Source organism: Monodon monoceros, unplaced genomic scaffold, assembly GCF_005190385.1.
Source record: "Monodon monoceros isolate NGI ecotype Baffin Bay Population unplaced genomic scaffold, NGI_Narwhal_1 Super_Scaffold_9, whole genome shotgun sequence".
Lineage (NCBI taxonomy): Eukaryota > Metazoa > Chordata > Mammalia > Artiodactyla > Monodontidae > Monodon > Monodon monoceros.
In genome coordinates, this window is record NW_021703786.1 from 10,993,874 (window position 1) to 11,011,877 (window position 18,004).

Here is an 18,004-nt window from a genome sequence, read left to right on the forward strand (position 1 = left end):
GCCTCTCACTGTTGTGGCCTCTCCTGTCGTGGAGCACAGGCTCCGGATGCACAGGCTCAGCGGCCATGGCTCACGGGCCCAGCTGCTCCGCGGCATGTGGGATCTTCCCGGACCGGGTCACGAGCCCGTGTCCCCTGCATCGGCAGGCGGACTCTCAACCACTGCGCCAGCAAGGAAGCCCTGTGAGAAGGTTTTTAATTACTTTTTTTTTTTTTTAATTTAACGTTAAAGGTCTATTCAGATTTTCTGTTTCTTCTCAAGTCAGTTTTGGAAAATTTGTGTCTTTCTAGGACATTTTATTTAAGTTGTCTAATTTGTTGACATAGAGTGGCTTATAAAATTCCTTTATAATCCTTTTAATTTCAGTACAAGGTCAATAGTAGGGTCTCCTCTTTCATTTCTGATTTTGGAAATTTTGTCTTCTCTCTTTTCGTCTTGCTTGTCAATTAAAAAAATTATTTTCAAAGCACTGACTTTTGGTTTTATTAATTTTTCTCTTTTTTGTTTTCTATCTCATCCGTTACCACTCTAGTCCTTATTTTTTCATTAATTCTGCTCGCTTTGGGTTAAGTTTGTTCTTCTTTTCCCCCCAGTTTCTTAGGATGGAAGTTATTGATCCAGAGGCCTGTTATTATTGAATTGTCTATTTCTTCTTTTTTTTTCTGGCTGCGTTGGGTCTTTCTTGCTGCGCGCGGGCTTTCTCTAGTTGTGGCGAGCAGGGGCTACTCTTTGTTGCGGTGCGCAGGCTTCTCACTGCAGTGGCTTCTCGTTGCAGAGCACGGGCTCTAGGCACACGGGCTTCAGTAGTTGCAGTACATGGGCTCAATAGTTGGGGCTCGCGGGCTCTGGAGTGCAGGCTCAGTAGTTGTGGCACACGGGCTTAGTTGCTCCGTGGCATGTGGGATCTTCCTGGACCAGGGATCGAACCTGTGTCCCCTGCATTGGCAGGCAGATTCTTAACCACTGCGCCACCAGGGGAGTCCTATTCTTTCATTTACTTCTGTTAATTTCTCCCTTATGTATTTTGGGGCTCTTGTTTTTAGGTGTGTATACATTTATAGTTGTTGTAGCTCCTAACAAATTGATGCTTTAATCATTATAATTTTTCCTGTCTCTAGTGATATTTATCTTAATGTATATTTTCTCTAATGTTAATGTAGTCACTTCAGCTTTCCTATGGTTACTGTTTATATGGTATATGGTTTTCTATACTTATTTTTGAATCTATAGTGTGTTTCTTGTAGACAGCATAGAGTTGAGTTTTTTGTATCTCGTCTGACAGTCTCTGCCCTTTTTTTTTTTTTTTTTTTGCGGTACGCGGGCCTCTCACTGTTGTGGCCTCTCCCGTTGCGGAGCATAGGCTCCGGACACGCAGGCTTAGCGGCCATGGCTCACGGACCCAGCCGCTCCACGGCATGTGGGAATCTCTCGGACCGGGGCACGAACCCGTGTCCCCTGCATTGGCAGGAGGACTCTCAACCACTGCGCCACCAGGGAAGCCCTAAGTCTCTGCCTTTTGATTGGAGTGTTCAGTCCTTTCAAACTTAGTTTAGTTACTGATAAGTTTTTTGTCCATTTGTTCCTCCTTTATTGCCTTCTTTTGTGTTAAGTAGTATGCCATTTTAATTCCATTGTTGTATTTACTATGTACTCCTTTTAAAAAATAGTGGTAAAATACTTAAAATTTACTATCTTAACCATTTTAAAGTGTACAGTTCAGTAATGTTCAGTATATTCCCATTGTTGTGCAACAGATCTCCAGAACTTACTCATTTTGCAAAAACTGAAACCCTATACCCATTAAGCAATAACTCCCCATTTTCCTCTCCCTCAGCCCCTGGTAACCACCATTGTACATTCTTTTTCATGCATTTTGACTACTTTATTTTTTATTTTAAAAAAAATTTTGGCCACACCATGCGTCATGCAGGATCTTAGTTCCCCGACCAGGGATTGAGCCCGTGACCCCTACATTGGAAGGGCAGAGTGTTACCCACTGGACTACCAGGGCAATCCCTTGACTACTTGAGATATCTCATATAAATGGAATCATACTGTATTTGTCTTTTTTTGTGACTGGCTTATTTCACAAAGCATAATGTTCTCTGCTTTCAATTCTTTTGGATATATATCTAGAATTGGGATTGTTGGGTCATACGGTAATTCTATTTTTAATTATTTTGAGGAATTGCCATACTGTTTTCCATAGTGGTTGCACCATTTTACAATTTCACCAACAGTGCAAAGCGTTCTAATTTCTCTACATTTTTGCCAACACTATTTTCTGGTTTTTTGATAGAAGCCCATCCTGGTGGGTGTGGGGTGATACCTCATTGTGATTGATTTGCATTTCTCTAAAGATTAGTGATGCTGAGCATCTTTTCATGTGCTTTTTGGCCATTTGTATATAATCTTAAGAGAAATGTCTATTCAAGTTGTATGCCCATTTTAAAATCAAGTTATTTGGGTTTTTCTGTTGTTGAATTGTAGAAGTTCTTTATATATTCTGCATATTAACCCCCTATTAGATATATCATTTGCATTTACTATATATTTTTAAGTTATTTTCTTAGTGGTTGTGCTAGGGATTACATTACAATCTATTTGAGATAAATACTAACTTCTGGTAAAATGTAGGAATTTGTTTTTGATATAGCTCAGTTTTTCTTCACCTTTGTCTAATTATCATATCACATTTATATATGCTATAGACCCCCAAAATATAGCAATATAATTATTGTTTTACATAATTTTATTTCTTTTACAAAGTTAAAAGAGAACACACACACACAGTCTTTTATATTTACTCATATATTTACCTTTTCAAGTGCCTCTCCATATCTTTGTGTAGATTCCAATTACCATCTGGAATCATCTGAATGATTGCCTTTAATTCTTATAAAGCAAATTTTCTATCACTGAATTCTTCCCCTTTATTGGTGGTGGTGGGGGATATCTTTATTTCATCTTTGTTTTGCTGGATGTAGGATTTTTGGTTGACAGTTGTTTGTTTAAATTCTTGTAGCATTTTGAATATATCAGCCCACTGCCTTCTGGCTTCCATTGCTGTTATCTGTTTATTATTTGTTTTGTTGTTCCTCTATATATGATGAGCTGTCTTTCTCTAGCTTTTTTCAAGACTGTCTTTTAACAGGTTGGCTATGAAGTGTCTAGGTATAGATCTTTTTGTATTTATCCTCCTTGGGATCTATTGAGCTTCTTGGATCTGCAGGTTGTTTTCCATCATATTTGGAAGGTTTCAGCCATGATTTCTTCAAATATCTTTCCTGTCCCTTTCTCTGCTCTCCTTCTGGCATTCCCATTGCACATCAATTGTTATACCTGATGTTGTATGGATCTCTGAGGCTCTGTTCATTTTTCATTCTTCTTTCTGTTCTTCATGTTGGATACTTTCTATTGCTCTATCTTCAAGTTCACAGATTCTTTCTTCTGCCTTCCTGAGTCTACTGTTTAGTCCCTCTAGTTAATTTTTCATTTGTTATTGTACTTTACAACTCCAGAATTTTTTTTTCATTGTGGTAAAATATACATAAACTTTACCATTTTAACAGTTTTTAAGTGCACAGTTCAGTAGCATTAAGTACACTTTGTTGTGCAGCCATCACCACTGTCCATCTCCAGAGCTTTTTCGTCATCCCAAACTGAAACCCTACACCCATTAAACAATAACTCCCCATTTCCTCCTCCCTACAGCCCCTAGTAACCCCTATTCTACTTTCTCTGTGAATTTGATAATTCTCCATACCTCATATAAGTGGAATTGCCCAATATTTCCCATTTTGTATCTGGCATAACGTGTCACTTGCATAATGTCTTCAAGGGTGAAAGCGCTCTTCTAGGTTGCATTCATCTTCTTGTATCCGCACATGGCTACAAAAGTACTTGTTAGTATGGGCAAAAATGCCGTTAGCTTTTTCCTAATTCAGGGCCTGGATGTCTTTGTTTCCGTCTCTCCTCACCCCAATCCTTCCTGGTTACCCCAGAAGGCCAGTCATAGAATCAGGGGATTCTGGGATTAGGCCCATCGTCCGACCATCTGTCTCATCTCCTTACAGTTCCTAAGGGGCTGAGCCCACTGGGTGGGTCCAAGTCCCCTCAGAGCTGAGGCTCTGTAACTATTCCACCCCTCCACCAACCACAGGGAATCCCGTGTTTTGGAAGATTTTGCTTGCTGAAATACCGCATTTATGAAGATGTCCTGTTTTCATTATTTATTAGTATTAACTGCCCACTGGAGCTTTTGGCCAGCATGAGGAAGCCAGTACCACCTCCTGGGAAGGTAAATGTCTTAGTTACCGGAAAAACAACAGCATGGTGAGCCTTTGCCACCTGACTGAGGCATATGTAGGATCTGTGGAGTATTGAAAATAGTGGGCAGTCGCCCATTACTATTTCTGTGCTTCCTGGGGTGGCCTGGGCTTACTCTCCTGGGTGACCCCTGCAGCTCAGGGACATACACACGTGGAGCTAAGCTTGGAGCCAGATTTCTTGGTACCCAAGGTTGTGCTCTTTTCATTTAATTAGGCTGATTTCTAAACCTTTTTACCCAATCTTCCCATGCCCCCAAACCATCAAAGGTGACCCACTCTCTCCAGGAACGTACCTTGTTTCCTGGCCGAGCACTTAAAGCTCATCGTGCTCTGTTGCCTACTTGCTTTTTCGCGCTTCACTGTCCCTCCTCTCCCAGATGACTGCTGTGCTCTCAGCCAACATTCCTAGTGCCCCTTGAGTAACTGTAGATGCGAGCGCTTGACTGGGGCGCCTGCCTTACTCTCCCGGCTGGAGGCCTCTCTGCCCATAGGCTTCAGCCCTTCACTGTCCGCAGACTCGTGTGGTCCTTAGCACCCTCCGCCTCACCACGTGGATCAGGGCAGGCCTGGGTTTTACCCTTCTTGTGCCCAAGCTGAGGAGTCAGCATTTGAATGCAGGTTCACCTCCAGCTCAGCACCTCTCCAGGCCTCTCACCATGTGTGAACGGTCCTCCCTATGATGGTCATGAGGCACTGGCGTTTGTCACTCTGTTCTTGTTTTTCAGCTGGGGAAAGATGTGTGGGCCCAGCTTAAATCCCATTTCCCAAAAGATTGAACCCTCGCTGTTCAATCTTTTCCTTATTACCCCAAAGTAATACTAATGAAAGCTTTAAACTTTCTTTTATTAAAAAGACCGATGAAAGAAATGGCATTCCCCAACAACAGATGAAAGCACTGCACGTATCAGGCAAGTTCCCAGAGGCAGCAGTGGAATCGTCCCATGAATCCTGCTGACCTTCCTGAGAACCACCAACGGGTGCTGGCCGAGAGTAGGGATAGCGCCACGTTTACACTTGGGGTCTGGTTCTCGGCTGCCTGCTTAGCGGGGAGAGAAGGCCCAAGGCCTCTGTGCCACCCAGAATCCCCCGCCCATGGAGAGCAGCAGCTGGAGGCAAAAAGCGGCACCTTCCCCTGGATCCTGTATCTCCCTTCCTGCTCCCCTTTCTAGAACCTCTAGCTTAAGGTGATTCAAACTGATAAATATTTTGTAAATTGCCAAAAGCCACCCTTTGCTTTGCTGTACATCCTAAAGAGAGATGGACACAGCACCAAGTTTAATAGTCAGCAAAGGCCGGTGCTTCCCCTCCCTCCTCTCTTGTGGCCCGAGCCTTTCTTTGCAGATGTTATTCCTGCTTCAACCACATGGATTCATAGAAATTGAGGCAGAGGGTTGAAGGCACACAAGCCTGAGTTTCCTGCCCCTAGTGCCTTTTTGTGCCCAAAGTTAGTGTTCAAAAGCCATGAAGTAGCTAAATTATTCAGAGGATCTAAAACCTCTCCATAAAGGGGGCCTGAAGTGGTCTCTGAAAATGGTTTGCTATTCACTTGACCCAGAAAATGCCACAAATCATGCACACCCAGAGGTTCATACCTTCCTGTTCACTTCAAGACCCATGAAACTGCCCAGCCCATCAAGGGTATGTGGACCCGAAAACTGCCCAGGCTGGGAATGGCATCGTTTGCAGAAGCACCATGCACCACAGTCCTTACACTGGCTCTACTTTCGGCAGGGGCAGGTCTCACCCTTACAAAGCTCCCCTACTCAGAGTGGAACCAGAGTGAGGTGCTGGGCGTGGGCTAAAGTGACACACACTGACTCATCTACAAACGTGGAGGTTTATTTCAACGAAACATGAAAAGAATACATTTGACTGAAGCTCCTTGCTCATCAGGCTGTGCGTACATCGAATGCTCAGTAAGACAAGTGAAGGCTGCTTTGTGACTGGAGTGAGCGGACAACATGGTGATCCTAGCTCAGGCGAGACATCGCTCACCCTCCTCCTGCCTTGGTGACCTCGTGTGTGTGATGGGCTGTGTCTCTTCCTGACTTCTCCATAGGAAAGGGCCCTGTCCAGGTAAGACCTAAAGTGAGGCGCCCTGGGGATGGGGGGTGGTGAGCATGGCCAAGTTCTAGAGACTAAATGTATTCCTTTAATGTGTCATAATTTTGTTGGGGGCTGGGGGGAGGTAAACAAGTGTCACCCGCCCTCTGCCCCGAAGAAATGCCAGGGCAAGCATAGAACTCCACACCACCTGTAGGTGTGTGGAATTTTATTTATTGTAGAAAAGTGTAGAGGAATTATCTGGTCAAAGGTGAATCCACGCTTACTGGGTAAGCGAACACCAGCAACAGTGGACGTGCTTCCTGGACTGAAAATTGTTTCCCACCTTCTCCCGCCCTTCTTGGCTTGGATGGCGCCGAACCGCCGCAGCAGGGCAGCCGGGCCGAGGCTCCAGGCTCCTGGGGGCAGGTGGCAACCCATCCAGCCGCACGGTGCCCATCTGCACAAACAGTTCCCGAGGAGAGGAGTGGAGCTCTTTCTTGTGCGTGAACTGTAGGGTTAAGGCTCAAAACCGTAGCTCGTACGGAAGTATTCATACTGCTGCTTCTCAGACGTCTTAGTGATTTCCCCCTTGGTCATCAGTGACAAATGCTGCTAAATGCAATTAGCTGCACTGTAGGAACCGGATGCTGCACTGGGGTAGCCGGATGCTACCCCAGCCCTGATCACCTGCCACTCTTGCTTTAGGAACACCGACGGGGGGGGGGGGGGATCAGTAAGCTCTCTCCTTGAATAAACTGGTTGTTGAAAATAAACTCTCCATCACCCATGAGGAGGCCAGGGAGGGACCCGTGGGCCTGGAAGACAGCAGCACCATGATGGGGTTGTGGCTAACCTTAAGGTCACATGGATTCTGTGTTCCCTGGAAGCCTCCCCAAAGCGGGGAAGGCCAGTTCCCAGCGCCGAGAGCACTGATGTCACCAGGGCTCCTTTCCGTGGCTGTGGGGAGACCGGCTGTGCCTGTGTACATTCAAGGAAGAGACGAGACCCAAAGTAAGTAAGAGTGTCAGCTGCTAGAAGAGTGGCCCCAGAAACAGAGACGATGGCCCTGTAGGCACCGTTAACCTCCTGTAACTATCAAAGCTCCAGGCTTAACAGTAACAACCTTCCGCGTCCTAAAAAGAGAGACTGGCTGGCCCGCTCTCGCTGTCGCATGGTGACTACTTTCCATCAGTGACGGGAAGGGCAGCTCCCCTGGGTTCTCCTCTGCCCACTCGGGCTACGGTACTGCCAGTGGGACCCCCGGGCATCTCAGCTAGCTGAGCAGCGGCACACGGGGCAGTGGCAGGTCAACCGTCTCTGCGCTTGTTCTGAGAAGGGAGCCCTAGGGTGAGGCCCCTAAATCGACAACAGTGACTTGGTCTCTTTGCTTTCTCTGCTTCTTGGATTGTGGTTTTGCCCTCATCTTTGAGTTCCATGGAGCTTGCAGATTTCATGCTCTAATTTTTCTTCATAAGCAGTACCTTGGTGTGATGAAACTGGGTGCCTGGTGTGGACCGGGCTGAGTGTGGGGTAAGAAACAACAGACCCGAGGCTTCCTCCTCTCCCCACGCCTGGTGCTGGGCCTATGGCCTCAGCCCTGGCCCTCCTCTGCTGCCGGTGGCTGCAGGCTCACAGGGCCAGGGGCGAGCGCGGGCTGCTGACTGCCTGGCAACAGCTCCCACTTCCCGGGGCCAGACCAAGGGGCGGTCAGGACAGGAGGGTGGCTCTGCTGGCGTGTAGTAAGACCTCTTGGTAGGTGCTTGTACCCGTCATTGCCTTCTTAGGTCCTGGGCAGGGAGAGAGGACTGCCGTCACAGCCAGGGTAATAATAAATACTGAACGGGGTAGGTATGACTGGTGGGCTGGAGTGGGGGCTTGTGACCCTACATCCCAGTATGTCATGCGTAACCTGAAAACATCGAGGGGAAGCAAAATGCCACTTCGATTCCAGTGCTGGTCTCGTGTGCCTTCTAATTACAGCGGCTTCAGGTGTGAAAGGCAGCTCTAGCCCTTTTCTCCGGAGGCAGGGCAGGGGTGGGCAGGAAGCTCTTCCTACGTTGACGGGGAGTCCATTGTGGAGAGGATCCGAACGACTTCTGCTCGCTGAGTGGGCGAGATGTGCTGGGTCATGTGGACGATGGAATCCATGGCAACCTCTGGATTGGCCTGTACCAAGCTGGAGGGGAAGATTCGGGACGGTGAGGATGAGAGAGAGGCAGCAGTGCCTAGATCAGGGTAGCTTCAGAACTGCCCAAGAAACCTGCTCCCAGAGTCCACTGTGGACCCTGCAGTCCCTGCCTCACCTGATTCATTTTCCTACGTGAATAATGTCCCCAGCAGCAAGACACCACACGAACCCGAAACATTTTGTTATGTCAGAAAGTGAGAAAGTAACCTCAAAAAGCAAAAACCAAAACCCTGATGGGGTCATGTCACAAAGACAGTGGACCCAGCCTGAAGGTGCTCCCACTGGCTAAATCTGGGACATTTGGGTCATCAAAATAGTGAATTACAAATCATTGAAAAAAGACATTCACTAGTCTACACCAATAACGAATATATAATAAATGGAGGAGGAGAGAGGACTTTTGCTTACAGGAGAATTGGGGTGGTGAGATGTGATTGTGCAGAGGAGTTGGAACACTGTCATTTTGCAACCTCACTGTAAAGACTGGATCAGGGACTTACCTGGTGGCACAGTAGCTGGGAATCTGCCTGCCAACGCGGGGGACACGGGTTCGAGCCCTGGTCCGGGAAGATCCCACATGCCGCAGAGCAACTAAGCCCGTGCGCCACAACTACTGAGCCTGTGCTCTAGAGTCCGCATGCCACAACTACTGAAGCCCGTGCGCCTAGAGTCCGGGCTCCACAAGAGAAGCCACCGCAACGAGAAGCCCGCGCACCACAACCAAAAGTAGTCCCTGCCACAACTAGAGAAAGCCTGCGTGCAGCAACGAAGACCCAACGCAACCAAAAATAAAAATAAATTAATAAATTAAAAAAAAAAGACTGGATCAGGCGAGAATCATCCCTGGATGCTAAATCTAGGTGTAGATTCTGATGAGCGGGAATCTGCATGGCCTTGAAGTGTCTCTCCTCAGACTGCTTATTAGGTTCAAGGGGGATGGGAACATCAGGAATTATACAGTGGAGAAGTTGAGTAACAGCTTGATCAGGTGATGGAAACTAACATTGGGACAGGCAGATGACATCATGTGCCTCCAGGTATGGTACCTTGTGAAGGCCAAATCATCACGGATGTAATATTACCTTGTGAAGGCCAAATCATCACGGATGTAATATTCTGGCTGCAAATGCACAGCCTGAATCTAACCATGAGGTAACATCAGACAAACTCAAAATGAGCAATGGTCTGCAAATGGTGGTTTAGATAAAATGTTCAGCTTATAAAAATTAATCATTTTACTCTGGTTATGTAAGAGAATATCCCTATTAGCAAAGGCATACTGAACTATTTGGGGGTAAAGGGCCATGATGGGCCATGACATATGTAACTTACCCTTAAATGGTTCAGAAAAAGAAATATATATATATACACACACACACACACACACACACACACACACACATACATATGAGTATGCCTACTCTTATATAAAAGAGTAAGCACACACACAAATGATATATCAAAAAGGGTAAAATGTAAATTACCAGGCACATTTGGGTACAGATTTGTTCTCTGTACTGTTTTCAGTTTTGCAGTTTTTCTGTAAATGAAATGTGTCCAAATAAAAAGTTTTTAAAATGTCCCCAGCAGTCTCCACCACCCAGCCTGTGGAGAAGACGGAAGCCTCTAGAACACGACTAACTCTTGGCTGGGGGAGGGGAGGAGGTAGTTTCCCAGGAAACTATGATGCAATCAGCTTTTCCTCACAGAATCGTTCATCCAGTTTGAGTATCTGCATTTGGAGCGAATAGCTGGGCACAATGAACTAAGCCATCGTTACTAAGTGCCCCTGGGGACCAGCAGCTGAGCAAGAACCGCGCTTCAGGGCTCCTCTGATCTGTGGGTCAACCACAGCCGTCTCAAACAGAAAGGGACCACAAAGACTATGAGGCATCATCACCTCACCGTTTGTCCTTGAGTCGCTCGTCCCCGAGAAGTGAGCCCCACTTCTACCCAGGAGCACCCCCACCTGCCCCCGCGGGTCTCACCTGCGGATCTGCTTGAGGACATAGTCTCTGCTGATATACTTGATGTTCTCCTCTATTACCGAGCGAGCGCCATCTTCCTCCGCCAGCTGCTTCTCCAGCCATTCCACCAGATCCTTGTTGTTGTCCCAAACATAGGCCTGCCAACAGACGACGCCTGCTTGGACACCAGGGCCCAGGCCAGGCTGGACACCCTGACTAGTCTACATCTGGAAGGTGCACTGCAAAAGCTTACTCAACGTAAAGAAGCCGTTCCCAGCTCTCCATTACTGTTGGCTTTGCAGGAGGAGGAAGCAGGCCTCAAGGCAGGAGCCCTCCTCGTCTTCCCTGCCCTGCTTTTGAAGTGTCCACCTGGGCCCCCCAGAGGCATCCGTGCTCACACGGACGCTGGTCCCGTCCCCCCTACCTGTTCCACAAAGGCTACGGGAATTTGGTCCCCTGACCGATTGTTTAGTAAAGTGCAGACTGAGAGGGAAATGCTGTTTACTTGGTGTTTCTAAAATGAAATATGTGCTTCTTGAGGAACTAAGTCACGATTCCTAAATTTAAGTCTGTAGTCCCAGCAGGGTGTGTGGCAGGTGAGCAGCCTGGCCGTGGAGGCCTCCTGCCATAGAGCTGGAGGAGGCCAGAGGTGAGGGGAGTCCTGCCGCCGGGTCGGAAACCTAAACCCCAGTTCGCTTTCTGTGAGAGTTTTCCGAAGGGTCAGGATGTCCATCACCCTGAAAGTCTCAACAAACCACCTCTCACCTCCTCCTTTCAAGATCATTTAGCTGAGCATTTCCCAGGTAGTTGACTACATAATAATTCAGGAGTGTGTTAGAAACCTAATAGCCTTTTCCTGGCTCTCGTCTCCGCTCATTTTCTTTACAAATCATTTAGGGATCGTTTTGTTAATGGTTTCCGGAAAACCAAGTACCGCCATTAGGGCTCATTCATATTTATGTCATTTTGTTTGGGTAATTAAACACAAAGCTCGTCATTTAAAGGTGCGCTGTCCTCCTCTGTTATCACTAACCGAGTCAAAGTCAGAATGCCAATGAGTTTGGCGCTGTAATTTAATAGGTGGGTGCGTTAGGGAGCTCGGGAGGTGGCTCAGGAAGCCTGGATTCCAGCAGAGGCGCCCGAGCCATGGCTGGGACCCCAGGGCCTGCAAAGCACAGAGGCTGCGTTCTCAGTGCCCACCAGAGTCATCACGCAGGAGGAGACCGGGCGCTGTGCTGTTTCCTAAGGTTCTACTTCGGGCCTTTCAAAATAATGGTTTCTTTTCAGACTCTCACTTCCCCATCTCCACCTTGGCCAGCGAGCTCCCGGGGCTGCTTGTTTATTACATGTCCTGTAACTGACGTCCACATTTCTAACAACCCTTAAGGAGTCCTTCACAGTTGAAGGATTAAGGAGCCCCAGGATTAAGGATCAGCAACGTGCCTTTTCTAGTTCTTTTGTCCAGTTCTTTTTCTGGCTCCAAATTTGTCCATCTCTGTTTGTAATCACTGACAAAAAAGATCAGCTCTCCTGGTCAGGGTGGTGCGGCCCGGACAGTGCGAAGCTGAGGGGGCCTTCCCACCTCTCCGTGCTGCGCATCCTGCCCAGCACCTGTGAGGCTGAACGCAAGCGTTTTGCACATCAATCTCTACTGACAAGGGTGGCGGTGGTGGTGTTTCCCACAGTGTGGCTGTCTTAACTCCCATGTGCCAGCTCCTGCCCACCCCACACATGGATGGATGCGCCTGCACTCCTAAGCACTGCCCCTGAACTCCGACATTTCCATCTCCATCATGGTAATTTGGACTTCTGCACATGCCCTTACTTATGAGGATTTGGGGTGAGGAAAAAAGAAAACAATGCGTGCTTCTTAGAAAAAAAAAAAAACTAGATTTACCCAAGAATCCCAAAGCCTTTAGTTTAAGAGAATATTTAATACTCTTATTAATCATTTTTAATCCGTTTGCTTTTAATTAAGAAACAGCATGATGCTTTCCTATCAACATATACCAGGGAGCAGATTAATTGTGGCTTAAGATAACTCTCCTTGATTGGTGTAATGTATTAGCTAACGAGATGCCTGCTTCTAACGATGCTCAGACACTGCACTGGAAAGCCAGCTGCCCTCCAGAGAAAACTCTTCTGCTGTCCCCTCCTGTAGCCAGAATACACTAGGTATTTAAATTAAACATTGAAAGAGTTCCCAGACGGAATTAAAGCAACACATTCCAAGTTTTTGAAAATATAGGCCCCTTATATGAAAGACTTGCTGTTCACTCAGAATACGACTGGGTGATGACCACCAAGTCAAACCCTGGTCAAGTTTTGACCACAGCACAGAGCACATGAAGGCCATGGGGTCGCAATCCTAGCCAACAGCGTTTTTAGCAAGAATCAACAAACGCAGGCGCCACGGCACCACAGGTTTTTTGCAACAGACCTGGGAGGGTTTCCTCTACTGTGTGAGCGTGCTTCCCCCGTGAGGGTCAGGGAGTCTGCAGTTCCTCGTTCGCCCTCCAGGAACGGAGCTGTAGGAATCATCATTCCGGCCAGAAGGACGAGCAACCCTATGCTGTTTACATTTCCCTCCTTAAATTTATGAGAACGTGGCTGACTATTCCCACCATGGATTTCAACCACGTGTGACATGCTGGGTGCTAACCTCATGACAGGCCTGGGCCCCTATGTCACCTGCCTGCACTCATCCCAGTCAGAACATTATAATACCAACAAAATATCAATAATTAAACGTCACAACAGTGGCCTTACAGTACGTGTTCAGCTGGCACTATATCCCGCTCTGCGTCAGTGGGTCATCCCTGGCACTACTCAGCTCACTAATTGTATGTAGTAATTAGTCTATCTTACAAAATCTAAATGACCTGTTTGGAAAGTTTCATTTCTAGCGTATCGGATTGCTGCTAAGCCCTCCTTACTCAATGGTGCAGGAGGGCCTGGGAGTGACCAGGGCACAGGCTGATGGATGTGAGCCGTGATTACCATGCCCTGCAGATAAGTCACCTTGTGAGCTGCCTGGAGATACCTCAGCAAAGTGATTTTTTCTGATGCTTTGGTGGACAGTAGCAAATAGCCATGTGGGCTGGGGTGGCCTGCTGGCCCCATCTCCTGATAGCCACTCCAGCCTCAGCCCCAGGCCCAAGGCATGCTGCCCAGGTTCTGCCTCACCTTTTCGCTCCTTGGCCCTAGATCAGAAGTTCGGTGCATAAGACTTGTCCACGGGAAGCTTGGGGAGAGTGGAAGTCAAACAACCCTATCAATGGTGCTTTTTCCTCTACCTTCCTCACAAGGGCCTCCACTGACGATTCATCTCATTTGGAAATCCAGACTAAGAATGAATGGGTTGGGACTTCCCTGTTGGCGCCGTGGTTAAGAATCCGCCTGCCAATGCAGGGGACACAGGTTCAAGCCCTGGTCTGGGAAGATCCCACATGCCGCAGAGAAACTAAGCCCGTGCGCCGCAACTACTGAGCCTGCGCTCTAGAGCCTCTGAGCCACAACTGCTGAGCCCTCATGCCACAACTACTGAAGCCCGCATGACTAGAGCCCGTGCTCTGCAACGAGAAGCCACTGCAATGAGAAGCATGCACACTGCAACGAAGAGTAGCCCCCGCTCGCTGCAACTAGAGAAAGCCCATGCTCAGCAACGAAGACCCAACACAGCCAAAAAATAAAAATTTAAAAAAGAGTGAATGGGTAGCTTCCTGGACAGTAAGGGTGCACTGTGGCATCCTAGATCATGGATAAATGAGAGCATGCCAAGTCAGAGAACACCGACTGAGAATCTACTGGGCACATGGCTCCCACCAAGACCATTTCAGCTGCACTGAAACTCAGCCCACCTTCTCACGTGCTGTGCTGAGGGAGGAGGAAACTGAGCGCCAGACACGGTGCCCGACACTTACGATGTCCTTTAAAACGCAATAAACCTCGTGAAATAAACATCCCTGTTTTTACACATGAGGAAAGGGAGGCTTAAGTATGTCTAAGCCAGTAAATTGTAAAGCTGGGATCCAAAAAGTGTGAGATTCCAAATACCACGTTCTTCTCAATTTCCACATTCTTCTCAATTTCTAATTTCTTCTCAATTTGGGCTTGGGGGGAAAATCAGCTTGTCTGAAAAACTGCATACCTTAAACTATGGATCTAAGAATCGGGAGAAGGTGAAACAGACGTGTGCCTTGTTCTTATGACCCAGTTTAAATCTAAGCTCTCGCTGTTTTTTCAGGGAGCTCTGGTGATGCTTCTCTTCTGCCTGCAGTGAAACTGTGAACCATAAACCCTATCCCCTACAACGGGACTGTCCCTGTGGACTCAAACAGAATCCCATAACTCATGGTAACAGACTCCTCTAAGGGGAACAAAAGAATTGTACTGCTCAGTTATATAACATCACAGTGTGAATCTCTTTTTTCAGGATTAAGATTTAAAAAAAAAAAAAAACTCTATGAAGAAAACACACAGCACGGCTAACAGATGCCTATCACTGTCTTTCCCTACCAGTAACCACAGTAAGAACCAGAGGGTCACTTCTTGAGGCAAAGCCAGGGTTTAGACCTTGCGAGAGACAGTGTACAATATCCATCTCTGACTGAAGAATCAAGGAAAGGCGCCAGTTTTGGGGTTTGAAAGGCCGTTCCCAAGCACCGCACAGACTTGGTCCCTCAGAGGCAGCCACTCGGCTTTTGAACACGGCAACACTTTCTTCTCTCAAGGGCGCCGCAGATTTTATCACCAGCCCCACACTAAACCGGGTCCTGCTGAGCCCGCAGAATCCAGAAGGAGGTTTCAAAGCCACATCGTGGGACCACCTGCCCTTCCTCTCTCCCCTCGACTGTCCTCCTGGACTGAGCGCTCAGGGGGGCGCTCTCTTCTGTAGATGGGGGGCAGGGGAGACGGCCTCGTTCTTGGGTACGTTTGGGTCCCAGAGCCTCTGGCCTCCCCTCCTGAGCCATGGGGCCAGGCTGTCTTCTGCATTTGATCTCCAGCCAGGAGTCTGTGCATACAGGTGACTGTTTTCTCCGTCGACAAGATGGCGATGACCTGCTTCTCCAGACACGCTGTCCCCTGGGAGTGGGATGTTAAGGCACAACTGAAGGGCCTGTGCGCTGGCTTCACGCTCAGAGGGGAGCCGTCCTTCCCCGCATCCTTGTGCCCACTGAGGCCGTGCACGTCCGTTAGTGACTAATGGCGGAGGAAGGCGTGCGGGCCTCTCCTGGCCACACACACACACACAGTCCATTTACCTGGCTGGCCGCTCCTAACTGGAGAACAGCCTCTTATTTTACACTTGCGTGACTTTCAATGCCAACTTCTGCTGCAAGCTGCCAGTGGCCATTGACAAAATTGTCTCACTCAATTATGATGCCAAAGACTGACCTTAACCTGAACCACATGTCACATGAGGCTGCACATCTGAAATATTTATCCAAGGAAGCTTTTTGGTCATAAAGAAACGGGTAGACTTAACACAGAGGTGAATCTTAGAAGCAACCCGACTCACTGACTTTAAAACTTATAGCAAATCTTGGGGTTCCTTCCCGGGAACAGTCAGCAGAGACCTCAAGCAACGCTTCCCAGGAGGAGGCGGGTGTGCCCTCCTTCCGGCCCTCCAGCAATTCTCTAAGCCGGCAGTCACCAACTGTTTTCGATCACATAGCTATCAGGAAAAGAGACACGTGTATTTCCAGCACATACTACCCATATTCTGATAAAATGTATATATGATGTATGTGATTAAATCCAGATACTAACTATGAATAAAGGTTGATTTCTTTCTTTTTCTTAGTAAAAACAAATAAAAGTCCCACCTTTTCCTTCCCATCCTCCCATGGACTGTCTCATGTAGCCCAGGATTCCAGAAGCAAATGCTGGTGCCTGGCTGTCCTGGCCTCAGCCCCGGGGAGGAGCACTAGGGACACCATCTCAGCGGGCGCTGCTCCGAGGTGTGCGCCTTCCCCGTGAGATCACCCCCAGGAGATGGCGGATCCGTAGTTCCCTGCAGGGTGGACGTTTCCTTCCAGCTCGGATTTGCAAATCAGAAGACCTTCAGCTGGAGTCACAGCGTCTGCCGCCTGGATCACCATCCCCTCCCGTTAGGCTCCTGCTCGTGCCCCCTCAGCGTGCCCTCCACGCAGCCCCTAAGCCGTCTCTCTACAACACGCATCACAGTATGTCCCTCTGCCGCTTCAAATTCTCAGTGGCTTCCCAGGCCTCAGGACAAAGTCCCAGCCCCTCCACATGGCTCTCCTGGCCCTACACCATCCCGGGCTCTGAGCCATCCTGAAATTCCTGCAGTGCCTCGGGTGCATGGTACTCTTGCTGTCAGGCTTGGAACATGCGGTTCCTTCTGCCTGGAACATTCCTCCTGTCTCTTAATCCAACCTTTTCCTCTGGTTCATTCCTACTGGTTCATTCCTACTATGTTTTCAGGTCTCTGCTGAGACATTACTTCTAGAAGTCTTCCCAGACTCTGCCCTCCCTTCCCACACAGCGGGTCCGGTGGCCCTTCTCTGTGCTCTACGATGCCCTGGACCTGCCATGTTTGACGTTGGCCTCACTGTTGTACGTGACCCCTTGACGAATCTGTCTCCCTGCCTTGGTGGCGAGCTCTGCGAGGACAGGAGCATATGCCTGCCTCCTTCACTGTCTGGTGTACAGGAAGCATTCAGAAAGGTTTGCTGAATGATGGAATGAGCTGCAAAGAACGCCCTACCACCTCCTCTCACAAGCCGTCAGGACATATTACTGTGGGGAGGACACAGGCCGAGGCCCATATCTCCCTTCCACTCCCGAGGCCCGGGGATTCTTAGACAACAAGGCTTCTTGCTGTGCCAGGGGCGGGTGGGCGGTGGGTGAGGAGCAGGATGTGAAGGCTCCTCCAGGGGGCCACCTACCTTCACTGTCCCTTCCACTTCCACAAACCAGCGCCTTAACATGGCCTGGATCTGGCCGTCGGTCAGCTCGGGGTTGGCGTTGTGGATTTTCTTCTTGACCAGGTCCTCCAGCAAGAGACGCCTCAGCCTCCAGTAGAAGAAGGTACGGGATGTCTTCCAATCCAGGATGTCCTACACCCAGACGACAATAAGCTTAGTCGCCCCAGCTCAGTGCCCAGAGGGGACTCCACAGGCACAAACCCTGCCCTCCAGCGAGCCCCTCAGAGACTAGAGTGGCCACGAGCCCAGTCCCTGTAGACGGCTGCCCAGTTCAGCCCCACGCCCCGCCGACCGCAGCACTGCACAGGGAGGGGCCTGGCCATCGCTCGGCCCACACGGAGCTGAGATGTTCGGGGGTGCAGGGCTCAGACTCCCGGGTAACAGAGAGCACAGGGCTGCTTTTGAGCAGGCGGTTCAGACAGCTCGCACGCAGGTCAAGTGTGGACTAGCCGCTGCCGGGGCCTTGACGCTGGGGTAACCCACCGCCTGAGGACCCCGGGGAAGCTGTCCCCAGTGGCG

At 48.7% G+C, this 18,004-nt stretch overlaps 1 protein-coding gene across 11 annotated transcripts in view; it reads right to left on the minus strand.

The window, feature by feature from the left end:
* Positions 1–5,124: 5,124 nt before the first annotated feature.
* ACACA (acetyl-CoA carboxylase alpha) overlaps positions 5,125–18,004 on the minus strand; it is a 238,061-nt gene continuing 225,181 nt past the window's right edge. For 7 of the 11 annotated variants that reach the window (XM_029213018.1, XM_029213011.1, XM_029213009.1 and 4 more), the window contains 3 exons: positions 17,447–17,617; positions 10,554–10,690; positions 7,978–8,553 (listed from right to left, as the gene is read on the minus strand). In XM_029213018.1, the coding sequence (XP_029068851.1) occupies positions 8,430–8,553; positions 10,554–10,690; positions 17,447–17,617 (432 nt within the window). In that variant the 3' untranslated portion in view covers positions 7,978–8,429. Of the gene's footprint in view, positions 8,554–10,553; positions 10,691–17,446; positions 17,618–18,004 lie in introns of all 11 variants that reach the window. The other 4 variants (XM_029213013.1, XM_029213014.1, XM_029213019.1 and 1 more) reach the window with 3 other exon arrangements.